The 24,321-nt window shown below is 37.6% G+C and overlaps 1 protein-coding gene across 2 annotated transcripts in view; it reads left to right on the forward strand.

Annotated features, from left to right (window-relative positions):
• Window positions 1-1,152: 1,152 nt before the first annotated feature.
• LOC127424527 (threonine--tRNA ligase 1, cytoplasmic-like) overlaps window positions 1,153-24,321 on the forward strand; it is a 23,691-nt gene continuing 522 nt past the window's right edge. The window contains exons 1-19 of one of the 2 annotated variants that reach the window (XM_051669858.1): window positions 1,153-1,188; window positions 7,357-7,422; window positions 8,071-8,261; window positions 8,938-9,061; window positions 9,392-9,513; window positions 10,152-10,269; window positions 10,384-10,448; window positions 11,005-11,083; window positions 11,292-11,438; window positions 13,594-13,692; window positions 13,989-14,155; window positions 14,593-14,755; window positions 14,886-15,023; window positions 15,252-15,329; window positions 15,412-15,512; window positions 20,452-20,556; window positions 20,841-20,913; window positions 21,023-21,137; window positions 24,271-24,321. The exon at window positions 24,271-24,321 is cut by the window's right edge and continues 522 nt beyond it. In XM_051669858.1, coding sequence (XP_051525818.1) covers window positions 1,159-1,188; window positions 7,357-7,422; window positions 8,071-8,261; window positions 8,938-9,061; window positions 9,392-9,513; window positions 10,152-10,269; window positions 10,384-10,448; window positions 11,005-11,083; window positions 11,292-11,438; window positions 13,594-13,692; window positions 13,989-14,155; window positions 14,593-14,755; window positions 14,886-15,023; window positions 15,252-15,329; window positions 15,412-15,512; window positions 20,452-20,556; window positions 20,841-20,913; window positions 21,023-21,137; window positions 24,271-24,321 — 2,032 coding nt within the window. In that variant the 5' untranslated portion in view covers window positions 1,153-1,158. Of the gene's footprint in view, window positions 1,189-6,854; window positions 7,031-7,356; window positions 7,423-8,070; window positions 8,262-8,937; window positions 9,062-9,391; window positions 9,514-10,151; window positions 10,270-10,383; window positions 10,449-11,004; window positions 11,084-11,291; window positions 11,439-13,593; window positions 13,693-13,988; window positions 14,156-14,592; window positions 14,756-14,885; window positions 15,024-15,251; window positions 15,330-15,411; window positions 15,513-20,451; window positions 20,557-20,840; window positions 20,914-21,022; window positions 21,138-24,270 lie in introns of those variants that run through there. The other variant, XM_051669848.1, reaches the window with a different exon arrangement.

Raw genomic sequence — 24,321 nt, forward strand, 5'->3', positions numbered from 1 at the left:
GGGAATGACATTTCACAGTAGGCATCACATTCATTTCACTTTACGTCTAGACAGACCTCCTCCGCTCTAGTCCCGCTCCCACCCTCTCATTTATTTCCTCTTCCTCTCTATGCTTAAAGGAAGGCCATGGGTTCATCAGCCCTTTCACCAAGACTACACATGCTGAGGGATATGATTGATCTGTCCTGCTGTGATGACAGTTACAGATACAGTCCCTGCTCGCACCACAAGGTGAGACACAAGGTTGTCAGCCTTACACAGTCCCATCCAGTCACTGTAATTTGTTCATTTGCATCCAAAGTGCACAGCACTCTCTTGGTCCGTGGGTAAGATATTTAAAGGCTGAGCATGTACGGTTGGATTGAACAGAGGGCAGTGGCAGACCTGTTTCTGCTGACAAATACAAAACAAAGCACACTGGGGATTTACAGCTACCTCACCAAGAATGAGGAAGAAGGGGTGGACAGTGCGTGTGTGTATGTCTTAATGAAAATCTAAAAATGCAAAAAGGTTTCTGAAAGTGTTCTGTTTAGGGGTAGAGGAATTATCTCAGTATAAAAGTCAATGGAAAGTCCCCACCATGAAAAAATAACATTAAAAATAATTGTGTGTGTGAATGTGTGTGTTTGGTTGGCAGGTGCTGGGAATACTTTAGTTGCTTCAGGTTCTTGTATTCCATCAACTACTGCTGATTGTGGCACTCCCTGGATAGAAAGACAGATGAAAACAAACAGAGGAGAAACAGCACAAAAAGATTTAAGGAGAAAATAACAAAAAGCAGAACATATGGCCCAACAATATCTTGTAACAGTGTTACCTGAGAGCATTTATTAAATACACCAGAAAGTCATCTTCTTGAAAAGATAACGTTTTTTTTATATATATAACTTTAGTGTTTAATTCAGTCAAAATATGTGCCTGACTTGTTTGTTCTCAAATAATGAGAAAGAAAGAGAAACAGAATTGTCTGTGAATGTAACACTTTACAATAAGGTTCTATTCTTTAATATTAGTTAATGCATTATGTATCATGAACTAACCAAGAACAGTCATTTTTAACAGCATTTAATATTCTTGGTTAATGTTAATCTCTAAATATAATATTATTTATTGTTAGTTCATGTTAGTTCATAAAGTCCTCATATTGTGACCGAACAGATGAAGGGTCTGCAAGTGGAAGAGAAGAAGGTATCAGATGTGTCCATACGGTCACAATGCTTAGCTGACTAGCTAGTTAAAGCATACTGCTGTCAAATTAAAACACTGTGGTTTAGGTGTTTATTAATATACAACAGTTCAATGAACAAGTACATTTAAAAAAATTAGGAAAAACGTGTACGGTCACAAAAAACGTATTTGTGCATGGAACTACTTTCTTATGCAACGGATCAGAATCTGCCGTTGCTAGTTCAAGCCAAAATGATGCATCCAAGCCTCTCAAAAACATCACTTCAGAACTACTAGTATCACAGCTTGGGCTGTTTCTAACATGTTATTGGAGAAACAAGGGTGTGTGTGTGAGGGTGTGTGTGTGTGTGTGTGTGTGTGTGAGAGAGAGAGAGAGAGAGAGAGAGAGAGAGAGAGAGAGAGAGAGAGAGAGCATGAGAAATCACCTGTTGGTGATGCTGTAGTCTGTTAGTCAGCTTTCTGAAGATAATGTCATTTTGGTGAAATGCATCCTATTTTCTCAATGGAAAAATAGCCGTCCAAGCGGGGGTGTTCCTCTCAATTTCGCTGTAGCTGGTGCGCAAAAGTCTTTCTCTATAGAAACCGCAGTCTCCTCCACCACTCTGAACAGTATTTTCTCTCCAATGTGGAAAGTCCGGTAAGAGGTAAGCGCTTTGAGTTTGTGTAATTAATCAGTCTGTTGTGTCTCTCAGCTGTGATGAGCCTTAATGCTGAAGTTGTTAAAGTCATTTAAAGCTATTTCCTAGCTTTAGTAGTGTAGTAGTAGTTGCTGAATGTAAACACTGAGTGATGCTGACTGACTTCACGTCACCAACTAGCTCATGTTACAAGCAAAAATGGTCTTTTGCCTCCACCTGCTGGCTAAAATATGTAATGTCACAATATTAAATGTAAAGAGACAGATGGCTCTTAACACATCTGCACTGCTCTTACACTTTAGTTTAGAATGGCACGAACACAAGCGGAGTGATACACACTGTGAAGCGTCTGAGTGCTGATGGTGTCAGACCATCAGTACTCATGGAACGTCTCTCGTCCAATCAGATTCGAGGACCAGAAATAACTGTTGTATGTATGTGTGTATATATATACATAGAGAGAGAGAGAGAGAGAGAGAGAGAGATGTTGCAAGTAACTAGAAAATGCTGATTCTATTAATACACATATTGAGAGTGCGTTAAGAGTTTAAATAAATAAAAATAAAAAAACCCAATAAGCAGATTCTAAATCTAGGTATTAACCAGATGGCACATTTATCACAGGCAGTTAATCCTTACCAACTATGGCAACAAGTTGAAGATGCATGAATAGTTCAGCTTCGAAATGCGATTGCATAGTACAACACTGCACACAAAAACACTGCAGCACCAATCTCAAAGGCAGGGAACTCATTATTCAACGAAGAGTTTTCATGTCAGGAGCAGGGGGGGATTGCCAGAGGCTTCTCTCTCTTGCATTCATTCTTGCTTTAATATTCTCTTTTCCCTCTGAGAAGGTGTCGAGTACACTCTTGTTATAGCTCAGGAGAGTAATGAGAACTGTGTTGCCTATGTGTGTTTGGAGAATGCATAATGATTTTGTTAAACATTGTGGATGTTGACCCTCACAGGAAAGTCACTGTTAGCATTCTTAAATGAGTATTGGTACATGAAATTGAATGTCACACTCCTTCGAACCTGACCAGATTTTCAGCTCCTCTCTTTCATCTGGTTAACTGAGTTTATATGTGTGACCGTGCGGTATGCTCACTCTAACTACACAGGAATATTTGCACTTATTAACCTTTAGGCCTTTCCAGACAGGTGGAGGATAGAGAAATTAATATTCCTAGTGGGATATTAAAGAAACTGATAGACAAACACTGTTCTGTGATTAGGCAAGGCATGAGCCAGTTAGTTTTAAACTGCACTACATTGCATCTTACAATAAATTGCACAAATCACATTAATAGCAATTACAAGGACAAGTAGCTGAGAATGCACAATGAAACATCAAGCCAAAGCACATTGTTTTTGGAAACACAATAAATTATGTCACCATTATGTCACTATTAAACTAATATACAGTCCATAGCCCATAATACTATTTCAATGTATGCACATTAAAGTATCTGCCTTTTGTTAAAGGAGCACTCAGCAATTTTTCCCACATTGAGAAAGTTTACACATAAATAAATCAATAGTACTTTTAAAAATATGTTTAAAATAGGTTTGTCAATTAATACAATTTCTAATAAAATTAACTACATGATATGGAGATTGATTAATCAAATTAACTGCATATATCAGTAATTTAGAGAAAGGCCTTCAAATAAAAACAATGCAATATATAATGATTAAATAATTAAAAAGAATCAGATTTAAATGGTTTTTAAAAATAATGTAGACAACAAATATAATAATTCAGATTAAATTAAATACATTACATTATTGTTGCAAATCAATAAGGCATTGATTGGTCAAAACAAAAAGTGACTTTAGAAGGCAATATATTGTTGATTTCCTTTCACTGAAAATAGCCTATCTTGGCCTACAGTTCACATCGATCCATTTTGAATTCGTCAATGTGTCCGAGGTAGACGTATTACAAGGGCTTTTCTAAGGACGTGTCTATGTACACATACGTCAGACGGACCCGTTTTGGAGTGTCTCACTTTTGTTGCGTCGCGTCATAAACAGCGTTTTAGGACACTGTGTCAAGTTAAATGTAGTTTGAAACTTATAAAAATACGTCTCGAAATATTGGAGTTGCGCTCCATTCAGCTGTGTTTGAATGCAAGAACGTATCCTCTCATCTTCTGCTGTCTATAAGTGTGGTTTGTTGCCTCTACAGCTGCGCATCTATGCAGCTGGCTTTACACTTACTGCCCCCTGCTGAAAACATGAAGGTGGTCCTTCCAGCTTGAATTTTACTGTGCAGGGGCACAATTAGAAATCGACTAATGTTATTGTGTCAGTATGGACAGTTCGCTCAAAACAAATAGAGGAATTTTATAGCGCCACAGAGACAGTGTTTACATTACAGTTCATGAGAAACTTTACCAACAAATGGCTTACTTACAGTTGTCTCTGCATATTAATCTGAGGTACGTGAAAGTATTTTAACACAGAAAAAGTTACACATTTCAGCTTTAAGTTGATTTCCCCCCCTGCACAACCACAAAAGATTGTATTGCCATAAAGATTCGGACCTTAACAATCAATTTTAAAACATACAAGCCAAGTGGTTCCACAATTACGATAAGGACATCACAACGTAGAAATAAACCTCTGAACACAATTTTTTTTTTCTTATGTCTCAAAACCATTTCATCTAAAGGCCAAAGCATGGTTTAAAGCCTGCATGACCTCCCTAGAATAAATTACTGACATTCACAGGGTGGATTTTCATAAGCCATTGGCCCATCCTTTGAGAAAAGTGGTTTAAAAAGCAGACACAGACCCTTTTCCCCATCTAAAACCCATTGGAGTCACCTGTTCCACTCAGTCCAATCCTAAATGGTTTAAATGGGTGGAATTAAACAAACAAGGGGAGCATAACCCAGACGATATTCATGTTACCTGGGGGGAAAAGTCTCTTTCTTTGAGAAGACTTCAAAGTGTACTGACAATAGTGGTGCTTAAATCAAGGGTTGTGAGCAATTTTAATTAGATATTCCTTCTGTAGTTTATTAATTAAACTCTTATGTCTTTTAAATGCATGTTATTTAGGGGCAGATAAATGCATGTTCTTTTTTATAATAAATCATAAAAAATTATTAAAAATATCCCTCCATATTTCTATCAGGGTTCATGTCATTATCACAGTAAAAAAAAAAAAAAACAGCTGATTATTCTGTTGATCCAATATATGCTGTCATAGTCTTACTGCATCAGAGGGGAAATTGAAACAGTTTGCCAAAATCACATACATTTCAACTGATGCATGGAATAATTTGAAGGAAAAATGTTTTTGGATTTGTATTTTTTTTTTTTTTTTTTACTTCCACAAATGTTATCTCATCTCTTTAAGCTAAACTGACAAACCTAGAGGCTTTCAGTAGTCTTTGTCTCATGTTTTATGTTATCTCGGTTCATGCTTCAAAATGCATGAGAGTAGGTGGACATGACAAATTTACTCAAAAACACCTTTAAAAATTAAGAAGCTTTTAAGAGCAGAAAAAAGGGGATGTGCAATCAAGTAGATGATACGGTTCCACAAATTCCAAACATTGCCAGGGTGCAACTGCAATCCATGGGGTTTATTTACACTGGCATTCAAAGTCCAAAACACCCTTGAGTTTATATCCTTTGTTGGGAATGCTTAACAATTAGCTTTCTAAATTAATATGTAAATCCTCCTTCATGGAGTATGAAGCAAATGCACATGCGTTGCTATTACATAGTGATAACAATGACACTGGAGCTCTGATGAGTGTGTGAAAAACCAACCAACCAACTACAAACAAACAAACAAAATTAAATTGAATTATCACACATTTAATATAGCAGACATACACAGTGTAAACTATGGCCAATTCTGGTTAATGTAGAGGCTTATTCAGTCACACCTGTATATTTAACCCATGCACGGTTACAATAAATACTGTGCATAAAAAACCCAGACTAATGACCCTTCTTCAATTTCAAAATCACTCCCCAATAATAAACTTTCAGTTCAAAAGGCACGACCTATCACTTATATCTTGATTTATAACTCATAAAACAAATGAGACTTCCCTGCATTAACACAATAACAGGTGAAAAACAAGCTTTAGAAAAATAGGTTAGAAGTAAATATGTATCCTACCCAGCAATCTTGCTATAAATACGAGATGTAAATCAATGCCCCTTCCATAAGTAACCTCTGAGGTGCTGTTTGATTATTATCCTATCATGTTGAATTTGTGTTATTTTAAAAATCTGCTCTTTGTATTTCTGACCACCAGGTGCCATTAGTGTATTTATGCTTCGCGTAAGTTTTTATACGTATGAGAGAAAGCCTTTTGCTCAAGAACGCTCGTATCGCCTTTACTATGACTATAATTATAAATTATATTATATATTTCAATAAAATTACAAAAGTTTACCCAAAGAAAGACTCATTTACGCTCCTTGATCAATAGGGGATTTGAGGATGTGGACAGAGACTGTTTAGCAGAGACGGACCACCGGTATTAAAATGAATTGCAGAAATTGGAACACCCAACGTCAGAGATGATTTGCCAACGTCCAACGAATGTTAAAAAAGGAAGTCCCGCCTTACAGGTAAAAGAGCCAATCACCTTTTACATACAAACATCACCTGTGAACTCGAGAACACGCATGCGCATTAGCTGAACCAGCCCGAAAATAGTTTTTAGCGTGATTTGAACTAAAGAAGCACCATTTATCATACCACTGCTGTTAGATTATACTGATGATTTGAAATATGTTCTTTTATCGTAATCTTGAAGAACAGTTTTGGAGATTTCGGGCTTTACTTATATAACGTTTGTTTACAAAGAAAATTGCTGCATGGGAGCCTTCCAAAAATGGCTGCCGAGTGGACTGGCTTGCCTTGACAGCACTTTGAAGTGCTCCGTCATACAGGAACTGCTCTGCGTGATGATTGGTTTACGTTCACGTCAATCACAGCGAGTCGCCAATCACGGATAATATCTGAAAATCACTGTAATGTTGCATCAGCATTGGTTTCTTTGCAATATCCGGTAAAACGTGCATGCCGGTTCTGAAGGAGGTTTAAAAAAAATCTGTACATTGCTGATCGTATTATATGTTCGTCCCTGTAATATTTTCGTTTTGATATGGCGGAAGAGATCGTGACCGAACAGATGAAGGGTCTGCAAGTGGAAGAGAAGAAGGTATCAGATGTGTCCATACGGTCACAGTGCTTAGCTGACTAGCTAGTTAAAGCATGCTGCTGTCAAATTAAAACACTGTGGTTTAGGTGTTTATGAAGTTTCAAAGACATTTAGAGCTAGTTGCTGTTGTATCTTGTATGCTAACTCTTGTGTAATACGACGATAGATTAACATTATTTGAACTTGGTCTGGTTATTTATATGTGTGCAGTCAGGTATGCTTTCTGAATCACTTTACAGTGGGTGGAGTGACTTGTCTGAGTTGTACGTTAACGACTAATACCAACTTGTTGACAGCTGACACCCTCTCTTGTTCCTTTTTCCTAGAATGTCAAAGATGGAGGAAAGAAGAAAAGTAAGAGTGCTGGTGGAGAGGCAGGTGGCAAGGCTGAGGTTGGTAGTTTCATTACTATACAGTATTTACTAAATACTTGTATTACTGTGTTTCGTTACATTAACCCTGTGTTATAAAAACACTGCTGCTTCCCAATCATTTTTGTTTTTGGCACCCCCACAGACCCAATAAGGCTTAAGTACCCCTTCGTTGACACCAAATGTGAAATTTGTTCGTTTAACTCGTATTTACTGTGTTTCCTTAGAGTGGATCTGATGGTGTAATAATAAAAAGTAATAATAATAATGTGGTTATTTGAACCATTTGACAGCCCTAACATTTTATTTTAAGTTTTACAGGTTTCACAAAGTGAAAGTACCCCCTGAAACCTGCTTAATTCCCCTCAGAGGTACACAAACCCCTGGTTGGGACTCACTGTTATAGAGGATTGCACTTTATTGGACCATACATGCAAGGATGGTCCTAGTTCAGAAATGGCTAATATAACATTTTCAAAGACAGTTCATGTCCTCTGAACACGTTAGCCAACCGTGCAGTAACGTATACGATGTTAAATGGAGATGTGTGGTATTATTTATGATTCATCCACTATTAAAGGACTCTTAAGAGTTTCGTAATGACTATAGGACATTGTCATGGCAATGATTGCAGTACATTAAAATATTTTGTCTTTTTCTCCTCTATAGTTGAGTCCTCCTCCTCAGTACATTGAGGAGCGTCTGTCCATTTATAACAAGCTGAAGGAAGAACATGATGCCCTGCTGGCTGAGAAAGCTGCAAAGGACAACAAGCCCATCAAGATCACACTGCCCGATGGAAAAGTAGTAGATGGGGAGTCATGGAAGACCACACCATACCAGGTTGCCTGTGGCATCAGGTTAGTAATGCAGTAAGACATTTTCATTTCTGATTTTGCTAAGAAGCCTGAACCAATGGGATATTTATCAATCACATTTGTGACTAAGATGACAACTTTAAATGCAGAAACTACTTTAAAATACTGCAATTTGTAGGTTGATTTTCTCTGAATAGTGTAAACTCTGTGGCTTTATATGAACAATAGCTACAGTCTGCAGTCTGTCATATATTGGGGGAGAGGTTTAGCTTGGATGAAAAATCTGGTGATGGGAAAAAAAAATCAGTTCTGGATTATTTGCTTATTTGATGTGTTAAAGAACGAGTGTTTTTTCTTCTAAAACAGACAAACCTATTGGATAGTTCTCTTTATTTTACCAAATGAAATGAATGGATAGCTATTGTAACCAAGATGCGTTTTCCCCCATGGGTGGGAGGGGCCTCTTTTGCCAAATGTATCTATGCCAGATGGGGAGTGTTTTGGAAACTGACATTATTTTTGCAATTGCAACATTATTTTTGCAGTTTTGAAACAGCTTGGTGCCACTAATGGTGCAGACATTGCACACTTCACATTTCCTGTGAAGACCCATTGAAAGGAACCAAAAATAGTTTTCCTAGTTGATTGGTTACATCATGTTTCAAATTCATGTAATAGCTTAACTTTTTATTTTATTTTATTTTTTTGCTCTTAACAGCCAAGGCCTCGCTGATAACACCGTGATTGCCAAAGCGAACAATGCGGTGTGGGATCTTGACAGGCCCTTAGAGGAAGACTGCAGTCTTGTTTTTCTCAAATTTGATGACGAAGAAGCACAAGCAGTACGTTTAGGATGCTTTAAAGTTATTCTTTGTAATGCTTGTGCAAGAACACTGGTCTACAGTGGCAGTAATCATCTGCTAATGACATATATTATGAGAAAAGAAAACATAATTTTCTGTGGAAGCAGATGAGTAATGTATTCTGAAGAACACATAATGAATTGTCCCTTCTGTAGTGTCCCTTTAGACATGTAATGTTTATTACTGAAATTACAGTCAGTTATAGAGAATGTAAAGTACAGCCAAGATCTTAGTCTCATTAGCAGATGATCTCTTTTTCAAAATAGAGTTTTCTGGTGTTGCTTATGATACATTTTGTGTTCTCTTTAGGTTTATTGGCACTCTAGTGCCCACATAATGGGAGAGGCCATGGAGAGAGTTTATGGAGGCTGCCTATGTTATGGACCCCCCATCGAGAATGGCTTTTACTATGATATGTTTCTTGAAAACGAGTGAGTGTCAAACATATTCTCTTTTTTTTTATTTAGATTTTCTTTTATTAATATAACAAGTTGGACTTCTGCAATAGAACAGCAGTATTACATATTTTTTAGTACTTTTTATTATGACATATATATTACATATTATATATTTCATAGTATTATAGATCCCAGGTCTTGTGTTATATCACACTTAACGACTGTTGTCACCCATAAAAATGACAAAGTCAGTTGTTTTCTGATTGGCATCTTTTGTTTAGAAATATGTGCCAGAGCGTGAATATTTTCAGTGGCTTTAGTTAAGCAGGAAGGAATATAAAATGCATAATAAATTTAATTTTCATATTGAAAGTCAATTTATGCAAATGTTATTCAGTCTGATAATATCACTGTCATGCTGTGCCTGGTTGTTTGTAGCGTGGTCCTGTCATGTCCAGAACAGGTAGTCTTCTGAAAATGCAGTGCTTACTTTTGCCTGTATGAGTCACATATAATAAAGTTTCTTTAGTTGCCAGCATCTGTGAGATGTTTGGTAATTCTCTGCCATTCTAGGTTTTATTTAAGTGCTTTTGTTTACTAATGCACTTTTGTGTCCTTTTCTTCCTATATCCTCATATATTATCTTCTACTTCCTTCCCCCCTTTTCTCAGAGGTGTATCGAGTAATGATTTCCCCTGTCTGGAGAACTTGTGTAAGAAGATCATCAAAGAGAAACAGCCCTTTGAGAGGCTGGAAGTGAAGAAAGAGACTCTTTTAGAAATGTTCAAGGTAGATGCTTCCTTTGTAAGAGGAAAAGCATGAGCTCATGCAGTGATTTAGCCGTTAACCATCGAGTGTCTTGAAGTTCAGACTAGTGAGGTCTGTGCATCTCTCTTTTTTCAGTACAACAAGTTCAAGTGCAGGATCCTGAATGAGAAGGTTACCACCCCCACAACTACAGTTTACAGGTCTGATTTTTGGTTGCAAGAACATATACCTTTGCAGGATATTTTGTCACTTACTGCAAGTCAAAGATTTGGTCACACCTACTTATTGTTACTACATTGCACATTTTAGAATAATGGTAAAGTCATCAAAACTTTGAAATGACACATTTGGAAGTATGGGCATTTTAACAACCATAAATGTAATAAATCAAAACTATAAAACTGTGTATTTTAGCTTCTTCAAAGCAGCCTAGATAAGAGCTCTGCAAACTCTTAAATGTTTCTGAATGAGTTCCCTTGTATGCGGGGCACTTGTTGGCTGCTTTTTCGTCACTAGTCAATGAAAAAAAATGTGTTACTGTAGGTTAAAAAATTCAAATATAGTCACAGTTTATATTTTGCAACAAAACTACATTCAAGCATTTAAGTATTAAGCCTTTAGATAAAAAGGTGTTTTTAATGAAATTGTCAAGTGTGTCCAAACCTTTGGCTGGTAGTGTATGTTTTAGTCAACGTTTGAGTGCTAATATATTTTAGTTTATTGTCTCTTAAGAAGTTATTTTTGCTTTTTCTGCAGGTGTGGCCCATTGATTGACTTGTGCAGAGGGCCTCATGTAAGACATACTGGAAAGATCAAGGCATTGAAAATCCACAAGGTGCGGAATTCAGTCATTCTTTAATTGGTTTTTAGGTATCCTTAGAGAACATATCTACAAATTTACAAACATTTTAAAATGGCACAAATTATCAATAAAAATTTCCCTATATTTTAAAACATAATCCCTAGGTCCTAGTTTTTCCTGAGCAGTTCAGTTCTTAATGTGGTGTAGGCTTTTGTCTCTGCAACATGATGTATAATCACAGAATTCCTCTACGTACTGGGAGGGCAAAGCTGACATGGAAAGCCTACAAAGGATCTATGGCATCTCTTTCCCTGATCCTAAGATGCTGAAAGAATGGGAGAAATTCCAGGAAGAAGCCAAGAACAGGGATCATCGCAAACTGGGACGGGTATGTGTAGAAGTATATGCATGCATAAGCAAAACCCACTGCTGATTTTTGTCATAAACAGGCATGGGTAATGTTTATAGATAAGCCACAAATGCATGTGGCAGCACATCACAAAAACCTATGTCACATCCAGATGTATTCATGGAATGCCACTCCAAGAATATGATGACTCCTAGCAAAGGTTATTCAATCCTATGGAATATGTTAATCATCAGTACTTGTTAAGAATTAAATATACTAATGGTTTAGTGCTAGTTTAAAGCACGGTCTAATAAAATAAATTATAGAAGGCTTTCATACGTCAATTGCAAACCCAAACAGTAACCTGTATTATAGTTTCAGCTAAGAAAATGTGTTGGACAAATGGGGACATTTTTATTTTTTATATTATTTGTTTATGATGGACTATGTGATACAATTGTAATGCAATCAAATCAAATGAAGGATAAACACTTCTTCATTATAGTTGTGTTTCCAAGTAAGTGAATTAATGTCTAATACAAAAAAATACTCCAAACTAAATCAGAAGGCAAAGTTACAAAAATTGCATGTAACTTTTTTCATTGTTAAAATACTTTCTTCTATCCCAGTTTAATATGCAGAGACAACTATGAGTAAGACATTCATAGTTCGATTTTCTCAAAAACTGTGAACACTGTCTCTGTGGAGCTATGAAAATTCCTGTGTTTGTCTTGACCAAACCACTTAGACCCCACCGAACAACGTTATCTTTGTTTGATCAACGGCAAATGAGGGGCGTATTCAGAAAGCTGTTTTGAAAACATTGTTTATTTTTGCAATTCCATTCAGTGGTGCTTGTGTCGCAGAAAATACATACTTAAGCTTTAAGTTGGAGTATAAAAAAATGCAAGTTGCCACATTTTTTAGCTTACTAACAACTACCAAATAACAATCGTTAGCTTATGTAATTTAACTTCTGACATGGCTAATTTATGTATTTGAAGCATGAAGCACAGAAGCATGTTGCTGATGTGAAGTCAGATGCGTCCAGCATTTCTCTGCAACGTAAGATGCACATAAGCTTTGTGACTCTCTCCTCCAGAAGGTGGATACACAAGGCTGTTTGTTTACTAGTGATAGACTGATATATCGGGCGATATTTGGCCATTCTGCGATTTATCTTATCGGCCGATAACAGTGTTCACTTGGCTGATTAACAGAAGTGTTAACATTCCCTTATGTCAGTTCCAAAATCTACTAATAGATTTGTCAAAGGATGGTCAGCAATGTCTGTTTTCAAGGTTTTTTCTTTTCAAGTTAATGCAAATTTGTACTTTAGAAATTTTGTGTAAATCTGATTTGCTGTTGTTAAATTATATACTGTTTATCTGCATTCGTATCGGCCTTCGTCCAACCTGCTCTCTAGTTATTATTATCAGCATTGGCCATTGAAGAATCCACATCGGTCAACCACTACATTTAACGTGATTCTATAGGGAGAGGCTTTTCAATGCGGGCATGCTAGACATGGCAATGACGCTGCTGACATTTGCCTGTTCAGCCCTCTCTGGATTCTTCTGGCTGTTGTTGCAGAAGGCTGTTGTTGACTTCAGATTGTTGGGGAAAGTTAAATCTTTGCACTGAAACACTGACCTGTATGTATACATCTCTGTCCTTGAAATTAATCATTACAAAGAGAAGTTAGCAGCGCATACAATTTTATAAAAGGCTTTCTGCACTGAACATCTGGGGGCGAAACTGCTCACAATGGGGGACATGGGGATGCCTTGGTATGCTAATGACATTTAATGCAGTGTGCAGGGAGTCTCGCGGGGTGACAGTAGACAGGTCTGATAGGTGGGCTGGAGGGGAGAGAACAGAGTCTTTGCCCATAAACAAGGCAGATGTCTGTCTCCTTAATGTGCCATCTGTTCATGAGCTCGCTGATGTGTGCACGGGGAACACTTTGTCACAACTAAAACAAGAGTGTTAATCAGCCATTTGTCCTAGTTTTTGTCTCAGTCATTTGTTTTTGTCTTTCATTTGTTTCCTTTTAGATTTTCCTTTGAATTTCATATCAGTCCATTAATTGTTTTTCTTTTAATATATAATGCTATTCTCTCTCTCTCTCTCTCTCTCTCTCTCTCTCTCTCTCTCTCTCTCTCTTTTTGCTATCCTTGTTTTGTCTTTCCAGGAGCAAGACTTGTTTTTCTTCCATGACCTGAGCCCAGGTAGCTGTTTCTTTCTCCCTAAAGGAGCCTACATCTATAACACGCTGATCGAGTTCATTAGGGTGAGTATTCTCAAATAGAATTTATAGAAAATTCTGTTACCACAGAGCAGATATCATACATTTTAAAGATTACAATACCCAATGAAACAAGGGTGTAATGTGGAGCTGGGTTTGCTGAGGTCTCTTAGGTCATGCTAAATTGTGTTTTATAGATGTCACGGTTCAGTAGACCATGTAATGGATAGTTTGGTCCCTGTTAATTATTGTGGGCCATTGTGGGCCAACCACTTGAATATTTATGTGTTTTTATGGACTGTTATTTCTTGTGGTTGACTGCAATGTATTTTAACTTTCAGAGTGAATACAGGATGAGGGGATTCCAGGAAGTGGTCACGCCTAACATCTACAACAGCAAACTCTGGCAAACCTCAGGGCACTGGCAACATTACAGCGAAAACATGTTCTCTTTTGAAGTGGAGAAGGAGATCTTTGCACTTAAGCCCATGAACTGCCCTGGACACTGGTACAAAATCTTTCTTTATTCAATAACTTTAACTAAGCAACAGAAGTTATAGACATTGCAGATTACTTAAAGCGATAGTTCACCCAACAATAAAAATTCTGTCCTCATTTACTTACCCTCAAGCTGCTCCTAACCCATTAATTTATTTGTTCTGTGGAACACAAAAGAAGTTAGGCAGAAACATCTCCTTTTGTTTTCCATGGAAGAAAGAAATTCATTTGGGTTTGGAACAGAAGTAGTGTGAGTAAATGATGACAGAATTTTTCTTTTTGGCTGAACTAACCCTTTAATAGAGAGTATGTGGTAGATGTAACATGCATTGTTGACAGTATAGAACAATACTTCTATGCAATAAGTATCAAGTTAAGCAAGGCAAATCAGTTAGGGCTCATAAAAATAAATAATAAAAAAAAGCCCAACTTTTTCTTGTTTCACAGTCTGATGTTTGACCATCGGCCACGCTCTTGGAGGGAACTGCCTTTTCGTATGGCTGACTTTGGGGTCTTGCACCGCAACGAGTTATCAGGAGCTTTAACTGGCCTGACCAGAGTCCGGCGCTTCCAACAGGATGATGCTCACATCTTCTGCTCTATGGACCAGGCATGTTACTATGAAATACTTCATGCTGCATTTATTGTGATTTGCCATTTTACCATGTTTGGTCCATGAGCTCATCACTTGATTTTTTGGGTTTTCATCAGCTAATAGTTGGTTTGTATTCATTGATCAGATTGAGTCCGAGATAAAGGGTTGCCTAGACTTCCTGCGTACAGTGTATGATGTGTTTGGCTTCACCTTCAAACTCAACCTCTCCACCAGGCCAGAGAAGTTCCTTGGAGAGCCTGAAGTGTGGGACCAGGCTGAGAAAGTATGAAAATTATTTTAAACATAAAAAAACAAAATGTACCTGTTATATGGTGTCATTTTAGATGTACAATGTCATCTCATTAAGTTCTAGAACATGTTATTTTTATAAGTGTTAACTATTTACATTAATCTGTAGTAATTTCATTGACTCATGAAATACATAACAAATTGATGCATTGTAAAATGCTGTGACTTAATAAACCCCCCCTTAATTTCACTGTTGCTTTAGCAACTGGAGAACAGTCTGAATGATTTTGGGGAAAAGTGGGTTCTGAATCCTGGTGATGGAGCATTCTATGGACCAAAGGTATAAAAAGACAGATAAATAAAGCTTAGTATGAGCCTGTATTAATTTACTTTTTGTACTCAGGTGTTTTTTGGTGTTTCAGATTGACATTCAGATAAAGGATGCCATTGGCAGGTATCACCAATGTGCCACCATTCAGCTGGACTTTCAGTTGCCTATTCGCTTCAATCTCACTTTTGTAAGGTACATTTACTAAATACTTTTCCTTTACTATTTAAATAACGTTTAATCTGCACCTGAATTAAATATTGACTTTCAGTCAAAGTCAGTGAGTGCCCATTTATATGGATAGTTCACTCAAAACTGAGAATTCTGAGAAGTCATTTCAATCACTTACTGTACAGTAACATCATGTTCCAAACCCATATGAGTTTCTTCCATGGAACACAAAAGCGGATGCTTGGCGGAATGTTAGCCTCAGTCACTATGCACTTTTATCCACCTTATTCCTGTCGGTCTTACTGGGGAAACAGATGTGGGATGAACTTCTGTAAAGTCTTTCTGTAGCATTCGCTAATGTGGGCAGCGGTCATTTAGACCCCGTTTACAGCTGGTATTAGGATGTGATTCGGATGATCTGATGACAAGTGATCAGCACTATATACAGGTGCAAAACCTTTTGTGATTGAATCACAAAAAACACATATGGAGGTAGTCAAAAACACATTTGAAATGCTGTAAACACTCCGGGATGCAGCGAAGCGCCACTCCTTATCTGTCAGTTAGCCGCTGCGCTAAATCAAGAGTTTAAACTGTTCATGACTCTGGTGAAACATGGCTTTAAAAGGAAATAACTGTCCGATCGTAAAAATTGAAAAAGAGCTTGCATGTACGAGATCTTTACAGATCTTCTTCAGTGTGTCTTCATGTGCACTTAGTTGAAATTTCATCTGTACCTGGTGCACCATTTTTCCATGCTTTGTCTTTTGTGACATTTTTCCGGTTTATTAATTTATGATGTAGTGATGCTATATGTCATCATGAAACCCTCCCCATGAAAAACAATCACAAGTGCTCACAGGAGATGCATTTGTGCGACCAACAGCGATGTGTCTCGCCTGACCATATGTGATCGAATCACCCAAGATACATCGTAATACTGTGATGATATGCATTAATTACCAATACCTGTTGTTCTTCGAGAATCCAGTAGATGGCACTGTGTTACAGCAAATGTTACAAATGGTTTGAGAAACATGCGTACAAGGCCAACATGTAATGTGCAATCAGTCAATAAACAGAGTAGGGATGGGCATTTTGGTCATTTTGTCTACTCGAGTACTCGGACTAATTAGTCGTAGAGTACTCAAGGGGCAATGAGATGTACATAACTGTATATATAATATCTGACAAATGTCTTTGGCTGCTGCATTGCATCTTGCAGTTCCAGTGTATCGTCTATTCATTATTATAGGCTGTTATAAAATAATCTGTTACAAAATGTATAAAAGATTGCATAATCAAAATGTAATGGCATCATATTTTGTCATTATGTGCACATTCAATGAAAGAATGTGCACAACACACATCTGTCTGTTCTTCCTTCAGGTTACCGTAGTAATCTTAGTAAGCATGCACCAGTTTTTTTAGTGACTGTCTGAACCGTCTATTTTCAAATCGCTGTTGGCTTACCAGGAGACGCCATTAACCATCACGTTTTTAATATGCGTGTTCAGTTAAATTTCAGTTTTGAAGAAGCTGCATTCTGTTCCATTTAGCTGCACTCTGTCTAGCTGTTTGAAACATTCGCCTGCTGTACATGCATTGCTTCAGCGCATTGAGTCCACTGCCACATGCTGTGTGTGTGTGTGTGTGTGTGTGTGTGTGTGTGTGTGTGTGTGTGTCTCCAAGTGTTCGCTCCTGTGGGGAAAGCCGCGATGTTCCGTAATGTTGTTGCTGTGATGATTCATGAAGTGTTCCATTCAATTCTGGGAGTTGAAATTTCCACCTTTCAACTAGGAAAAGTGCAACTTAATGACACTTAATGTCGGACTTCTGCGGAAATCTTTAACTCCCATTTCGTCGAGATGCATGTGTGTGTCACGCAAACTCGTCACGGCACCCAGGGCAGGGAGGTTTACAATCAGTAACAAACATTCACTTTTATTAAATAATATCCATTAACGAGTCAAAGTTCTTACATTAAATGATAATAAGCTCAGGGAGCTCAGGGATAAAATATGCCGTTCATAGCTCTACATACAGTTGAAGTCAGAAGTTTACATACACCTTAGCCAAATACATTTAAACTCAGTTTTTCACAATTCCTGATATTTAATCGTAGAAAACTTTCCCTGTCTTAGGTCAGTTAGGATCACTACTTTATTTTAAGAATGTGAAATGTCAGAATAATAGTAGAGATAATTATTTATTTCAGCTTTCATTTCTTTCATCACATTCCCAGTGGGTCAGAAGTTTACATACAATTTGGTAGTATTTAGTAGCATTGTCTTTAAATTGTTTAGCTTGGGTCAAACGTTTTGGGTAGCCTTCCACAAGCTTCTCACAATAAGTTGCTGGAATTTTGGCCCATTCCTCCAGACAGAACTGGTGTAACTGAGTCTGTTTTGTAGGCTTCCTTGCTCACACATGCTTTTTCAGTTCTGCCCACAAATTTTCTATCAGATTGAGGTCAGGGCTTTGTGATGGCCACTCCAATACCTTGACTTTGTAGTCCTTAAGCCATTTTGCCACAACTTTGGAGGTATGCTTGGGGTCATTGTCCATTTGGAAGACCCATTTGAGACCGAGCTTTAACTTCCTGGCTGATGTCTTGAGATGTTGCTTCAATATATCCACATAATTTTCCTTCCTCATGATGCCATCTATTTTGTGAAGTGCACCAGTCCCTCCTGCAGCAATCCTCCCCCACAACATGATGCTGCCACCCCCATGCTTCACGGCTGGGATGGTGTTCTTCGGCTTGCAAGCCTCACCCTTTTTCCTCCAAACATAACAATGGTCATTATGGCCAAAAAGTTCAATTTTTGTTTCATCAGACCAAAGAAAATTTCTCCAAAAAGTAAGATCTTTGTCCCCATGTGCACTTGCAAACTGTAGTCTGGCTTTTTTATGGCAGTTTTGGATCATTGGCTTCTTTGCTGGTCAGCCTTTCGGGTTATGTCGATATAGGACTCGTTTTATTGTGGATATAGATACTTGTACTTACCTGTTTCCACCAGCATCTTCACAAGATCCTTTGCTGTTGTTCTGGGATTGATTTGCACTTTTCGCACCAAACTACGTTCATCTTTAGGAGACAGAATGTGTCTCCTTCCTGAGCGGTATGATGGCTGCGTGGTACCATGGTGTTTATACTTGCATACTATTGTTTGTACAGATGAACGTGGTACCTTCAGGTGTTTGGAAGTTGCTCCCAAGGATTAACCAGACTTGTGGAAGTCCACAGTTTTTTTTTTTCTGAGGTCTTGGCTGATTTCTTTTGATTTTCCCATGATGTCAAGCAAAGAGGCACTGAGTTTGAAGGTAGGCCTTAAAATACATCCACAATTCAGTACGCCTCCTATCAAAAGCTAATTGGCTAATTGCCTAAAGTCTTGACATAATTTTCTTGAATTTCCCAAGCTGCTTAAAGGCACAGTTAACTTAGTGTATGTAAACATCTGACCCACTGGAATTGTGATTTATAGTCAATTTAAAGTGAAGCAATCTCTCTGTAAGCAATTGTTGGAAAAATTACTCGTGTCATGCACAAAGTAGATGTCCTAAACGACTTGCCAAAACTATAGTTAGCTAATATTAAATCTGTGGAGTTGTAAAAAAAAAAAATTAGTTTTAATGACTTCAACCTAAGTGTATATACACTTCTGACTTCAACTGTATATCCTGAGTCCACTTCTTTAAATCGTTCTCCCAAACCTCTATTAAAGGAATAGTTCACCCAAAAATGAAAATCTGCTGATAATTTACTCACCCTCAGGCCATCCAAGATGTATCTGAGTTTCTTTCTTCATCAAAACAGAATTTAAGACTTAAGATTTCATTTTAGGCCTCCTCCTCTAAACAATGCAAGTGAATGTCCTCCATTTTTTGATGGTCCAAAAAAGTATATTTAGTCCAGTCAACAAATAAAGGTCTTCTGAACCCTAACGAATGATTATTTTTAGAAACAAAACAATACTTATATATTTTTTAACTACAAATGTTTGCTTCCGTACATCTCTGTGACATGCGCTCATGAGAGGGATGACGTAAGCTCGTTGGTAAGGTCACGCATCACGTGGAGGAGTCAGGAAGCGCGTCATTGTTTACAGGAGAAACTTATGCCGTTCACAAACCAAAACAGTCCAAAACAATTTCAAAACAATCTAAAATAAAATAAAAAATCATTTCCAAATAATAATAATAAAAAAGAAAAAACAGTGACGCGCTTCCTGACTCCTTCACGTGACGCTTGACCTTACCAACAAGCTTACGTCATCCCTCTCATTATCAGCAAATTTTCATTTTTGGGTGAACTATTCCTTTAAAGATGGAACGGCTTCTGTATATTGTCCTTATTATGCTCTGTCAGACTGTGCTCACACATCTAGCAGTATGAATGTATGATCAACACCGCAACGAAAAATTGATTGAACGTATAATGCAACTACAACTGTGTTTACTTATTAGCGGAAGTGCCTCCCACATTTCACGCAAAGCATCACGGGGTGTAGGAATAAGGTGTATTGTATGGGGGGGGAAATGCAGTGGAAGTGAATAGTGACAGAGGCTAACATTAAGTGTAACATTCCTTTTCTGTTCTACAGAAGGAAGTTATACTGGTTTGGAACAAAACAAAGTTGAAAGATTGATGACAGCATTTCAGTATTTGGATAAACTATCCCTTTAAGACACAATTTAAATGTAAGGTGTTCCTTAAAAACCTTAATATACAGTAGTTTTGCTTTATATTGGTGCAGCATTCATTTTGTCAGAGGAAAATACCTAAGCAAACCCCCAACAGCCGGATTCCTAATTTCTGTTCTCAGTACAATGGCGACACATTGTGGTTGCATTTGATTATTACACTACTCCTCTTCCTGCAATTCACCTAAAAAAAACAAACATGATGGACTATGTAAGTTACTGGATCAGCAACTCAGACCTTTTCTCTCTTCAGCCATGATGGTGATGACAAGAAGAGACCCGTGATCATCCACAGAGCAATCCTGGGCTCAGTGGAACGGATGATCGCCATCCTCACTGAAAACTATGGTGGAAAGTGGTATGGCTGAGGACAAACTCTGACATAACTTTCTGTAAAATTTGCCACACACTATACTGCCATGCAAAGGTATAATGCAGTAACTACACATTTAGTCAAAATTGACTTATGACCAAAATCTGGGTCTCTTAGACTATGATCTGTCCTGAAATATACAGGTTAGGCTATGCTCATATTCAGAGAAAAGAGAGTGTGCAGTTACTGCATTTTGACTTTGTAGGGCAGAAAATTTGCAAATACAATAATTTTATTTTTCTAAAATTAATTAACTGCTTTTGTTTCAGGCCACTGTGGCTATCACCAAATCAGGTCATGGTTGTTCCTGTTGGACCCACTTGTGAAGACTATGCCCAAAGAGTAAGCCCAGCGTGCAATTTAGAACACAATGATATTTGTTAGCTCTTCTGTTTCCAGCATATACACTGCAAAGTCAATGTTGACAATCACAACCACTTTTCTAACTAAGGTACAACAAGAGTTCCATCATGTAGGGTTGATGACGGATGTTGATCTAGACTCAGGCTGCACGCTAAACAAGAAGATCAGGAATGCTCAGTTGGCTCAGTACAATTTCATTTTAGGTGAGTGATTAACACCCAATTTAACCTTTACATTTGAAAACTGACGTTTTGATTGGGTACTGTGATAGTCATTGTTTCCTCTTGTTTATTCAGATCAATTGCTTTTTTTTATTTTTATTTAATGCAGACATTTTTGGTAGTCTGATGCATGACTTTTTCTAGGTGAAGTGTAACTTTGTAGGTGTAACTGTTTATATTATTGACACTTGTGTTTCTTTGACTGAATTTTTGAAGCGTGAAAACAACATGAGAAAACCATGACTGCACATGACAGTTGTTTATCACATTTACACAAATCTTAAATGTCTTTAAATATTTTGTGTTTTTTGCTATATGATTATTTCACCCAAAAAAGAAAATTCTCATCATTTGCTCACCCTCATGCCATCCCAGATGTGTAAGACTTTCTTCTGCAGAACACAAATTAAGATTTTTAGAAGAATATTTCAGCTCTGTAGGTCCATACAATGCAAGTGAATCGTGACCAAAACTCTGAAGCTCCAAAAAGCATAAAGTCAGCATAAAAGTAATCCAAATGACTCCAGTGGTTAAATCAATGTCTTCTGAATGATCCAAATTGTTTTGGGTGAGAACAGACTAAAATGAAACTTATTTTTCACTGTACATCTTGCCATTGCAGTCACTAGGCACGAACATAATTTCAAGCTCGATTACACTTCCTAGCACTTGACACATATGCAGAGCGCTTGATGGTGCCATGACGTGTAATCGATCTTGAAATCATGATCACCAAGGAAATTTATAGTGAAAATGTTATATTGTTGGTCTGCTCTCACCCAAACCCGATTGGATCGCTTCAGAAGATATGAGGTGCCTCCCAAACTGCACACTTCTGCACTATTCTTCACTGTTCTTCACCATGTTGTAGTGTAAGTAGTATGTTATCACTGAAAATGTAGCAAAAAGAAGTGTCCTGATGCACTTTATCTACCGTCAAAACAGAGTGTGGAATATTGGACACTTCATGCACTCAGCGCATGCGGCTTCCTGTATAAAGCGGAAGGGGTGGAGATACCTGGCTGTGATGTTGGTCTGAAAATATAATTGTAAATAATGGAGAATATGGCATCAAGTGAAACTTCAGTGAAGACAGCACCTCACAAATGTTGAATGCTTTAACATTACCCCAAGCTGTGTGAATATGTACGTTGTTTAAGATACAAGTGTTGAACCGAGGTTGGCTAACGCGCTAAAGCTAGTGGCAGCATATTCCATGCACTTATAAATGTCACTTCTGTCAGCTGTTAAACATCGAATGCTTCAGTGTAATAAAAAACTGATAAAGGGATATTTCACCCAAAATGAAAATTCAGTCATTGTTTACTCACCCCTGTGTTGTTATAACCCTATATGACTTTTTTTCTTAACACAAAGGGACAAATTGTGAAAAACTATTTGTGCTCAGTGATGTCATCTCTTGATGTCAACTCTTCAAGCTTCAAATGGATACAAAAGTATAATTCAGAAGCAATACATTGTTTCATGAGACTTGTGATTGTTATGAAAGCATACGATAAGGTTTTGTGAGATATAAACCGAAATGTATTATCTAATGTATTAAGTGAAACTCTTGACGACCGTTGATCTCCTGTGCGTGTTCATGAGACAGACTGCACGTGAGCTTTAGAGCTTCTTGCACAAGAGCAGTAGTTACTGCATGCGTGAGATGGGGCATTCAAGCAAAAACTTGTTTAGTTTCGCTTCAACAGGACCACCAGCGATATTAACAACATAAAACACAACATGCTGCACACAAACCGGAGAACAGAACTTACAAATCATGTCTGAAGAGTTTGTAGTCGAAAAATAGATGAATTTCAATGCCCAGCCTTATTTGTTTGAACTGGAGTTCTCAATCAAACAGAGTAATGGGGCTGAAGGTAGCTACACATACACACCTAGATTCAGTCAGACAGAGAGTACAGGAGACCGCCGTTCTTTGGAGGTTTTGCCTACCGAAAGTGAAGTGGAAGAACCAGAGAGCAAGGCGGAGGGAGCAGGAATGTCTGTCACTTATCCATTCTGAACGTGTGTGTGTGTGTGTGTGGCTATGTTGTGTTTTCTGTTATTAATATTTCTGGTGGTCCTGTTGAAGTGAAAAGAAACAAGTTTTCGCTTGAACACCCCATCTCGCACGTGCAGTAACTACTGCTCTCGTGCAAGAAGCTAGAGCTCGCCAGCAGTCTGTCTCATGAACACGCACAGGAGATCAACGGTTGTCAAGGGTTTCACTAAATAATACATTAGTTTTCAGTTTGTTTCTCACCAAACCTTATCGTATTCCTTCAGAACAAGACATGACTCGCACACAATAATTTATTAGACTTCTAAATTATACTTTTGCATCCTTTTGAATCTTGAAGAGGTAGTCACCATAAACTGTCATCATATGACATCACTGAGCACAACATTTATCCACAAATTCTCCCTTTGTGTTAAGAACAAGAAAGAAAGTCATATGGGGTTATAACAACACCGGGGTGAGTAAACAATGACTGAATTTTCATTTTTGGGTGAACTAATCCTTCAAGTGTTCCATTTTGGGACGATACTACTCTTTGAAAATGCATACACTACATGGCTGAGTGCATAGAGTGTAGCGTGTCGTTTTGGACACAGGTATGGATTTAACCACTGGAGTTTTATGGATTACTTTTATGCTGCCTTTATGTGCTTTTTTTGAGCTTCAAAGTTTTGGTCACTATTCACTTGCATTGCATGGACGTACAAAGCTGAGATATTCTTCTAAAAATCTTTGTGTCCTGCAGAAGAAAAAATGATGAGATGTTTTTCATTTTTGGGTGAACTGTTCCTTGAAGTAATTTGAAAAGTAATCTAAGTAATCTAAAAATGTGTACCTTGTAGTACAGATTATTTTTAATGCAGGTTTGACTATGTTGTTCAAGTGTTTTTATTGCTTTCTGCCAAATTTGACACTGTCTTTCTTGCAAAGTTTAAGAAAAAGTGTTCTTGTTGCAATTACCTTTGTTTCCCCAGATATATTAGATTTGGCAAATGTCAAATTTAAATATGTTTAAACCTTAGTGTTCACAGCAGGTATGAAAGTGTGAATTTATTGGGACACTAACATTATGGCTTATGCAATTACCAGTGGTGGGCGAAAAAGAGAAAAGCAGCGAAACGGTAAATGTGAGGACTCGTG

The sequence above is a fragment of the Myxocyprinus asiaticus genome, chromosome 3 (genome assembly GCF_019703515.2).
Source record: "Myxocyprinus asiaticus isolate MX2 ecotype Aquarium Trade chromosome 3, UBuf_Myxa_2, whole genome shotgun sequence".
NCBI classification, from domain to species: Eukaryota; Metazoa; Chordata; class Actinopteri; order Cypriniformes; family Catostomidae; genus Myxocyprinus; species Myxocyprinus asiaticus.